Genomic DNA, 10365 nt, shown 5'->3' on the forward strand with positions numbered 1-10365 from the left:
AGGGATTCTGGCCCTGGGGATGGGTGGTGGTGATGTCTTTCTCTCAGAAGAGGCACTGAGGGAGATGCACACCTTGGAGGAAGATGCTGGTGGCCCATGCTGAGTTTGCCATCCAAGTGCTGGCAGCTCAATGGATCTTAAATAAATAGCACAAAATGAACTTGAAAGAAGGAGAACCTCTGGTGGGTTCTCGCCTGGTTACAGGATTAAGTGCAGTCTTCTCAGCAGGCATTGGAGCTTTTCACATTTCCCCCAATGACACGTGCAGTGCAGGCTCAGCTCCGGCCTTGCAGCCACCCTGGCCTCTTTAAGCTGACCCTACCCTTCCCCACATCCCTGCCCTCCCCCCACCCCACCCCAGCAACTCGTTTACAATCCCACACAACCCTCCAGGTCTAATGCCTTCTAGGGGGAATCCTCCCTGACTTCTCTTTTCTCTGTACAAATTGTAATCTTCCCTGAGTTCCCACAAATGCTTAAGAGCTTGAATGCATTCAGTAGCTATTTGACCACAGCAAGTAACTTAACTTTGCAGGCTTCCTCTGTGTGAAAAAGGGCAAAAAATAACCCCACTGGGTGGCTGTAAAACTGCAGTGTGTGTAAAGTGCACGTTACAGACCTCAATTAATGTTAGCTATTATTACTAGTTTTCATTTCTAATCCCTAGCGTCTAGTTTAGCAGATGCTTCATTAGTATTTGTTGAACGAATGGAGATTTGATATGGAAAAGGATTTATCCTTGGGGCTCGACCTGGTTTTGGAAAATGAAGTATTTAGCAGAAGTACAGAAGGGACTGTCTGATAACAGTTATCTATGTTGGGTGTCCAGGGACTCCAAATGGACCTGGTTCTTGAAAGAAAGAAAACCGACAGATTCTAGGTTGTTTTTTCACGGAGCTTTGTGCAGGGTCTGACACACATCTCGAGCTCACCCAAATCACGTTGCACGAGTGCATGCACACGCCCTGGCAGGGTTGCCCGTGTGTAGGCAGCATCACTGTCGGTGGCCAGGATGACTTAGACTCCGCTCCCCGGCCACCACGGAACCGGGCTGGCCCCGGCGTCCTAGACCCTGCTGCGCGTGTGGAGGCTGGGGAGAGGGCAGGAATTCGGCGACGGCCACGTGGGCCCCTTCCGCCCTCTCCCCACATCCTTTGTTTCCCACCGGCCCCGGCTCAGGAAGCTCTTTCTGCGAGTCACCGCGAAGGGGCGGCCCGAGAGCCCGGAGGAGCTATTTCCGTGCAATCCGGGCGGGCGGCAGGCGCGGGAGGGGCGTGGAGGTGGAGGCAGCGCAGAAGGCCCAGTGTTTGCTCTTATTTCATCCAACAGAAGGTTCTATTTGTGGAAGCGAACAGACGCTGGGGATTAGAGCTGGGAGGGGGCGGGAAAAGGAAAAAAATAGCCACATCCACTACCACGCGCAGGTCTTCCCCGGAACCACCGCGTGGGGGTGAATGAGTGATTCTGGAATTCATCACCTTCTCTCTCCTCCCTTCCTCCGGCTACCGCCGGGCCTCGGCGACGCCCACGGCTCCAACCGGAGGTCCCAAGGCTTGGGGCACTGGGGGGATCCCCGGGGCAAGAGGTGTCACCCCGCGGCTGCAGCGAGCGGCGGGTGCTGAGAGCCCTGGTGCGCGCGCCCGCAGTCCATTGTGCTCGGAGTGAATGGGGAGCGCGCACCAATCAACGGTTGCTTCGCCCCCCACGGCCCCTCCCCTCCCGCCCACTTCCCCGGGACCCTGACGTCACGGGAACTTTTCCTCCGCCCCCTCCTCCGGCTTCTCGCGCTGAGCCCGCGGCCTGCGGGAGGGCGCGCGCCTCCTCCCGCCTAGACCGGCTCGGGGGGCGTGTGCGCGCGCAGGACACGCCACCTGCGCCGGAGCGCGCTCTGCCCGAAGCATCCCCAGCCGTCGGGCCACCCCCGTCGCCCCCGCCGGCCCAGCTGCACCTCCCCTCCGCTCCGGTGACTGCTCGCCCGGCGGCAGGGCCCGAGTCGTCGCAGCCACCTCATTGCACAACCCGGCTTCCCAACTGTTTACACAGCCCGGCCTGTGAGTGTATGTGTATACAGCGTGAGTCACCGGGAGGCGGAGGAGGTGGAGGAAAAGGAGAAGGAGGAGTGCACTGGCCGGGATCGGTGCGGCGCACACACTCACTCACACTCAGTTACCCTCTCCGAGCGCGTCTGTCTCGCGCACACTCACGCCGGGAGCCCGGAGCGCGTAGGATCCCGGGCGCCGCGGAAAAGTTGGTCCGGCTTTCGCTCCGACACTTCTTGCTTCGGGAAGTGCATTTGCTCCGTGGCTCCGCCGAGCCTGCAGAATCCTGTTCTCGCTGCTCCGGACCTCGGAGGCCGCCGCCGCCTCTGCTTCCCCGACTGTCGGCAGCCTCTACAACAATAGCGAGGCGCCCCGAGCCGGTACCCACGGGGATCCGGGGACCCGAACCGGCCTCCTTTCCCCGGACGCGCGGCCACCGTGGTCCTCGCGTGTACCGCGAGCGCCCGGGAGCGGCTCCGGCTTTGCCCCCCGTGGGGGCAGAACCAAGCTCCGTCTGCAACCTCCATCCCGCGGGCTGGAGTAAGTCGCGGCGCCGGCGCCGACCCAGTTGCACCTTCCTGCGCCGATCCGAGGACGTACAAAGCCGGGGCCGCCCCGGCCGGGGACGGGATGCGGGTCGGTCCCGTGCGCTCTGCTATGAGCGGCGTCTCGCAGCCCCGCGCTCCGGCCTTGCTACTCCCGGTCGGCCGGGGCGCCCCGGCCAAACGCCTGCTGGACGCGGACGACGCGGCGGCCGTGGCGGCCAAGTGCCCACGTCTCTCCGAGTGCTCTAGCCCCCCGGACTACCTCAGCCCCCCTGGCTCTCCCTGCAGCCCGCAGCCTCCGCCCGCCGCTCCGGGGGCTGGCGGCGGCTCCGGGAGCGCGCCGGGGCCCAGCCGCATCGCCGACTACCTGCTGCTGCCCCTGGCCGAGCGCGAGCATGTGTCCCGGGCGCTGTGCCTCCACACCGGCCGCGAGCTGCGCTGCAAGGTAGGCACTCAGGGGGGCCGGGACCCGGCGGGGGGTCGCGGGGTGAGGGGACCCGGTGGTAGGCAAAGGTGTTTGGGGTCTCGCCCGCCGTCGCCCGGGGGCCGAAGGTGCCGTCAGGACTTGGGCTTGGGGCAAGGCGGATAAGGGGGTTTGAGCCCGTTAAGGCAGCATTTGACCCGGGTCACCCTATCGGGGATTGAGGGGTTCGAATGGAGTGGTATAGTGGGGGCTTGGCGGTCGAGAGGAAGTGCGGTGCTCAGTTGCTTTACAACATCTATGTTATTTGCTTAGCGCCGAGTTTAGTGCGTGGCGTTCCACATAAGTTGTGGAATTGATATGGATTCCAGGGCCATGCCATTCCCCCTTTCCCATTCTCCTCGCTTCCCCCGCCCCTCGTTCTGGAAGGACGCCCTGCTGTGGGTGCCTCCTTGGAGCTTGGAGCAGCTGGCAACTCTCTTGCTGGGGCTGCGAGGCACCCGGGCTCAGCCGTGGGTGGTAAGGGGGCGGGAAGTCCGTGTTGGGCTCCGGTCTTGGGGATTCCGGCTGGAACCCGCGCTGGAACCGGAACCCTGTCCTCCCCAGAGAGTAGTCTGAGAGGGTCTTCCAGCGAGGGCGGGGGGTATTTGGCCGGAATAGAAATGTTGGAAAGCCCACACCGACTAGGAACCCTCGCTTCCATTCATGTCTTGCTTTTCCGGCCCGCGATTTTCCTTTGAACATAAGGGGCTCCATCCTGGAGGGGATACAACTCTTGCAAACAGGATCCTCCACACTCTCCTCCAGCGCCCATAGACGCAGAACATTCCCACAGGCCATGCACCCTTTGCGAGCTGGACACCCGGGCCTCAGACATCCCTGAGAAGCCTCCGGGCTGCTCGTTTTCACCGGAAACATAGGGTCACCCCTCAGTTTAAGTCGCTCTTTGGTTTTCCGCAACTCACCTGACCCCCCGAGCTCCCCTTCCCTGGCCTCGCTGCTGCCACCTACTGTCCGACCCGAACGAAACTTCACATGTGTGATCGAGCCCAGTTTAAAGGGGGGCAAAATCTTTTCTTCGTGGTGGCTGGGGAGCAGAGCTCAGAGGGTATGAGTGTGGGCTGGGGTGGGAGGAGGGGGGCAGCGGAAAGGTTTTAAGAGCTGGTGCCGGAGCAACCGAGCGTCAGAGGTGGGGTGGGTCTGGTCATTGTGCAACCCCTTCCAGTTCCTCCGAGCAGATAATAGCTGAATCCAGATGGTGACAGCCCGTGTGTCACCGTTTCCAGTTGAGTCTAGGATATGAGTAACCGGACTAAACAAAAGGCCCTTAAAGAGACCAGCCAGCTTCTTAGAGAAGATGCTACCCATGTCCCGAGTGAAATTGAGGATGGGAGTTGGTGTGGGGGGGAGATAAGTAAACAAATGAACCCCCCCCCCCCCAGAGGATCCCATATCCCTCCTGTGGGAATTTTAACTCAAGACTGCTTATACCTGAGTCACAGCCTCGGCAGGTTCCTTAGGGCTGTGTTGACAGTCTTGCGCTTGGAGTCATCTGTTCCTTCTGAGTAATGACAGAGCTGTACGTTCTCCAGCTGTATGTTCTTCCACTTGGAGGCTGCAGAGTCACCATGTCCTGTGCTCTCTCTGGTCTGCAGGAGGTCATGCATTTCCAGAGGCTGCTCCTGGAGATCCCAGGGGGACCTCTATCAGCCACTTTGCACAGCATTACCTGCCAACGAGAAAGGGCCACAGAGGGTGGGGACTTAGGAGCTTAGCTCTCTGGAGCCGGAAGGCCATACCTAGAAGACTTCTTTCAAACCATCCATATGGTAGCTTTTTGGAGATTTGCTAGCCCTAGATGCTACTGCTTTTGGGTGTTAGGAGTAGCCCAGGCTGCATCAGGTGGGGCTGCAGAGCTAACAGGGGTTGCAGGAGGTTGGGGTAAATGAATGGAGCCTCACTTTCAACCAAAGCCCAGAGATTGAGAACTGCAGCCCAGCCCAGGATCTGGGTGGCAGCCTCTGCTTTTCTAGCCTCCTAAGTGAGTCCCCTTCTCTCTGCAGGTGTTTCCCATTAAACACTACCAGGACAGAATCCGGCCTTACATCCAGCTGCCCTCACACAGGAACATCACTGGCATTGTGGAAGTGATCCTTGGGGAAACCAAAGCCTATGTCTTCTTTGAGAGGGACTTTGGGGACATGCACTCCTACGTGCGCAGCCGGAAGAGGCTGCGGGAAGAGGAGGCTGCCCGGCTCTTCAAGCAGATCGTCTCTGCCGTTGCCCACTGCCACCAGTCAGCCATCGTGCTGGGGGACCTAAAGCTTAGGAAGTTTGTCTTCTCCACAGAGGAGAGGTGAGCGGCCTCCACAGCCTCTCCTGTGCCTTTTGACTCCAAAACGAGGGTGCAGGTCGAGCAGTTAGGTGCAGGGTGTTGGTTCAAAACAACACCAAGGGCTCAGTTGTCCCAGAGTTAGTCTTTAGAAATCCTCTCTCCAGAGGGGCCAAAGCCAAAGTTGGTTATTCTGCACCCTTGTGGACGTGGCCTGGGGACACCTTGGTACATCTGTGGGATGTCACGTGAGGACAGGATGCCCTCCCCGCTTCCACCCCAGGATCAGGTTTATTCCCCATCGTTGTCAGAAAGGTCAGTTCTCCTGGGGTACAAATGTCAGTCTGCCCTTCACAACATCCATTCCTAGAGGATGTCTTCAAATCCTTGTTTATACCGAGTGGGGTTTTTTTTCTTGTTTTTTCCCCCCCTGTTTATTTATTTATTTATTTATTGTACCTAGTAAGTATCACAGAGCTGGTCAGACTGTCGTAGTTGCAGAAACCTATCCCTTTCCTTCACACCACACTCCTATTATGTGTCAGGCTTGGCCCCCAGTATTTTCTCCCCATTCTCCGGTGACTTTTTAGACGTCTTGTTTGGATGCATCTTCAGTTGAATGAGAAATGGAAGCTGGCTAGAATTGGTTGCTAAATATAGATCATGGCTTACCTCATAAAGAACAAGATGAGCTCGATAAGACAATAATGTGACATTAAGATTCAGAGTTGAGGTTTCAGTTGAGAATTCAGGAAGCCACAGGAGATAAACCTTACCTGATTTTAAGAGGTGGGCCACATCCCTTGTGGAAAGATTAAAAGCAATACCATTGTAGAATTGCACAGGTGGGTGTGTGTTACTTCATTGTAGGTATTCATGCAGGGCTCACCCCACCTGTGCTTTTTTTACCCTTGACTTCAGGTCCTATGAAAAAGTATAGGGTTGAGTTGCCAGAAAGCATGGCTTTGTGTCTGACCTTGCAAGAGTCATTGGATCATACTGATTAGCAAAGAAAAGCAAAGTGTTGGTAATGAAGAAGTTTCCAGTTCCTGGAACACTCTGCTTTGATATGGTGATGTATTTTCTGAAACACACCTTACACACCTCCTTGCTTACTGTTGAAATCTGCTGTTGCACAGGCGAATGTCATGTGCGTGGAGTTTGGCAACCCGAGGGTTAAGCAATGACAGGCTGACGCTATTCGTGTAACCAGAACAGGTGCAGGGTTTTAGTACTACAGCAGCCAATCAGTGGCAGACAGTGTGGGTTGAGTCATATTTTCCGTTTACAGAACCAATGGGTATTTTACATAACGACGGGAGGGGGGGACGGGGGGAGGTCAGGCTGAGGACATACTGAAGTTAGCACATGTATACTACACTCCAGGGAACAGAAAGGCAGGAAGAAGAAGAAAAAAAAACAAAAAAGAACTAGACCTTTGAGAGGAAAAGGAATTGACCCAGTAGCCCGTACCAAATGTTTGCGTCTAACTTCGCAACGAGTGACTTACTGACACAGGGCTGTTTCAGAGAAGCTGGGGGGAGCGTAAGTGACCACCATGTACTGGAGACTCCCCACAGGGCTCTGGGCTTTGGGGGAGCCAAGAGGCTTGAGTGGCTGGATCTGAACGAGGAGGCACCTGCAGCTTCATCAGAGAGCCTTAACTAAAGATGTTTCAAACCTTAGTTGCTACCTGAAGAGATAAACCCTTACCTGAGTAAATGAGCTCAGGTGTTGATGTGTCATCCTAGGGTGTGCGTGCGTGTGTGTGCCTGTGTGTGTGTGTGTGCATGTGCACACATACGAGGGCGTTTTAGGGCTCCTGCATCTTTCAAATCCACCAGCTGCTTTTCTTTGTCCTTTCTGTCCAGGCTAAGCATTCTTTGCAATTAAACATCCCAATAAATGTAATTAACATTCCATGTACATTTCCCGTCATGGCCGTCATGGCTTGGGCTCAGGTGGACAGAATCCCCTCTGTGTGTATATATCGATGTGAACAGGAGTGCTAACAACCTGTGTGCAGTAACAGTGACCTTGGGCTCCGTGTTCTGTAATGTTCTGTAATGCCAAGCAACGGGTCCAAGTAGCCCTGGCAGTCAGTGGCATGATAAGAGATAAGATCCGCTTGTAGGATGCCCAGGCTCTCCCTGAAGCAGTAGGATAAACTGCTCTTCCCTGATAGCTTTTGGAGAAATGTCAGCATTCCCCTGAGACAGGCTCCCACTGCTGCAATGTGAACTTTGTAAATTGTGTAACCCCTATTAGGATATGTCTTATAAGCTGTAGCATAATGAATAGTATTTGGGGCTTTGCATCATACCCTCCACCCCAGGCTCTCTCTCAATACTTTGCTAATGTTTATTGCAGTTTGTATTGGTTTGTGAAATCCTGAGTCCTCCAGGGTGATGCAAGGCACTGCTAACTGGATGAAGGGGTAACTGGCATTCCTTGGGCCTTTGCGATGAGTACTTGTGGGTGCTATTATTGGGAAGGCCTTGGTTTTCATAGTAGCTGGAAGTAATGGCTTGTTTCCTCTCTCCTACAGAACCCAGCTCAGACTGGAAAGTCTAGAAGATACACACATAATTAAGGGAGAAGATGATGCTTTGTCAGACAAACACGGCTGCCCAGCCTACGTGAGCCCCGAGATTCTCAACACCACAGGGACCTACTCCGGAAAGGCGGCGGACGTTTGGAGCCTCGGGGTGATGCTCTACACCCTTTTGGTGGGACGCTACCCCTTCCATGACTCAGACCCCAGTGCCCTTTTCTCCAAAATCCGACGTGGACAGTTCTGCATTCCTGACCACATTTCCCCCAAAGCCAGGTGCCTCATTCGCAGCCTTCTGAGACGGGAGCCTTCAGAAAGACTCACTGCTCCAGAGATCTTACTCCATCCCTGGTTCGAGTCTGTCTTGGAGCCTGGGTACGTCGACTCAGAAATAGGAACTTCCGACCAGATTGTTCCAGAGTACCAGGAGGACAGTGACATCAGTTCCTTCTTCTGCTAATCCCCAAACCTCAGAAACCTCATAATTCTCACACATGGCATTTCCATTTCTAAAGATGGACAGGCCTTTCCTGCAGAGCTGCTTCCCTTAGTGAACCTTCGCCAGCTGTCCCTGTGTCAGATATGGGGGTTCCGCATCTTTTACAGGTGGCAAGGAGTGTGGATATTCTGCAGCATGTGATCAAGTGAAATGAACATTCTAAAGGGAGAGGAAATGAATCGCACAATGGCATTTTGGGCAATAACCATATTTTTAACAGGGTGACAAATAATTTGGGCCAATAAACCTGCCATCTTCGAACTTGTCTTTGGTAGCCAGCCTTTTGCTACCCTAGCTTCTCTGATCGGAAAGTTGTTTTTTCTGGTTTGGTTTAACACTCACCCTTTCTTCATCTTTTTGGAGCAGACTGTTTCAGGGGCATAGGAGCCTGCCTGAACCACGAACCCAGAATTTCTCCTCCATTTCCTGCCAAGACCTCATTTGCACTAATGCCTTCTTTCTGACCTTGAAATGCGCCCTCCCATCCCTTCACTATAAAAGCACTTACCAGCTAACTGTGGAAAAGTATCATAAAAGATTCAAACTCCTGGCTATTTTAGAACTCTGAGCTCAGACAGAGAGACTGGAGACTTTTAACAAGAATTTGAGCACTTGGAAACCATTAGCTTTCTTGGTTCCCCTCAAATATGTTAGCATTTATCCTTTACTTTTTTCCCCAAGACCATCTCAGGGTGGAGCATTTTGTCTAGGAGGAGAAAGATAAGAAGGCTCTCCACTCCCTCTCCCAAGAGCAAATGTTAAACATCTTAGTGCTTCAGAGCAAGTGAATTTTGGATAGTCTTAGACGGTTCTCGGACTAACTTCCAGAATTATACTTTAACCACCGCCATGGGTATGGTCTGCAGTTTTGCATGACAGGTTGTGAATATTTCGGATGTGGTGTGGTTTATGAATACATCTGCATCATCAGTATCTGGGATGAAATAGCAAGCCCCAAATCTTTAAACTTGAAAGGGATGTTAAAAGTCATCTGGCCCAACTTCTTTCGTTTCTCTGCCACCTCCCAATGCAGAAATCCGCCCCCCGACACACAGCTTCTTTCACAGGTTGGGTCTGCAACCTCTTTTTGAATGCTTCCAGAGATGGGAACTCACTACCTACAAAAGATAGAGCTTAACAAAGAAACTGCAACTTGCATTAAAAAAACAAGTACAGATGAAATATCAGTAAATAGACAGTACTGAAATCAGGTGATTAAACGGGTAAACCAAACATACTGTATTTTGAGAAATGGCACAAAAACAGGCAGTCACTTTTAAGGGCTACGCCTAGGCAAACTACTAACATGCATTGTGAGAATACCGTGTATACCTCACGTACTGTGTACTTTGTACATATAGTGTACCTTTTATACATATGTCCGATTTTTTTGTTGTTGTTTTGGCTCTGACGCTTGTTCTGTTGTCTGTGTCTGTCTGAATAACCTGCGTGTCTAAGGCCACGTGAAATGTGAATGATCATTGGCAATATTACCTTGACAGAATCATGGGACTTGGAGAAGAGGGAGGACAGAAGCCTCTGTCCCACTAACGTTCTTGTGGTTGCTTGAATGTTGTATCTGTGATACATGACCCGGCTGAGGACTCTGGGCTGGCTGGGGCTTCAAAACACTAGATCCTTCCTGTACATGTGTATATATGTGAGACGGCTGTTTCTGACTTGTAGAGAAATTTTAATAAATCTGGTTTCGTAAATGGGTGCAGTGACTTTCTTTGGAGTCCAGTCCGCCACTGCCTGGTGCACTTTCACACCGAGGCTGCAAAGGTCTCTGGCATCAGGGCCTGGGATCTCGAGGAGGAGATGGAGAAGTAAACAGATGATGATTATTATATGTTACCTTTGACAGCTGAGTCCATTCACTTTTTCCATTGAAGTGAGCAAATTCATTTTGATGGGTGAAACCAATGTGGTGAATCAGGTTGGTGAGGGCTATGGGTTGAATTTAGAGTCGAGA

The 10365-nt window shown here is 53.2% G+C and overlaps 1 protein-coding gene across 1 annotated transcript; it reads left to right on the top strand.

Moving 5' to 3' along the window:
- Positions 1-2001: 2001 nt before the first annotated feature.
- Positions 2002-10097, top strand: TRIB1 (tribbles pseudokinase 1). The gene is made up of 3 exons (XM_082858853.1): positions 2002-3029; positions 5069-5361; positions 7886-10097. Exons 1-3 carry the CDS (start codon positions 2670-2672, stop codon positions 8349-8351), a joined length of 1119 nt encoding a protein of 372 aa, XP_082714979.1. The 5' UTR covers positions 2002-2669; the 3' UTR covers positions 8352-10097.
- The last annotated feature ends 268 nt before the right edge of the window (positions 10098-10365 follow it).

The sequence above is a fragment of the Leucopleurus acutus genome (assembly GCF_964270905.1).
Source record: "Leucopleurus acutus genome assembly, chromosome: 17".
In the NCBI taxonomy this organism is placed as follows: Eukaryota; Metazoa; Chordata; class Mammalia; order Artiodactyla; family Delphinidae; genus Leucopleurus; species Leucopleurus acutus.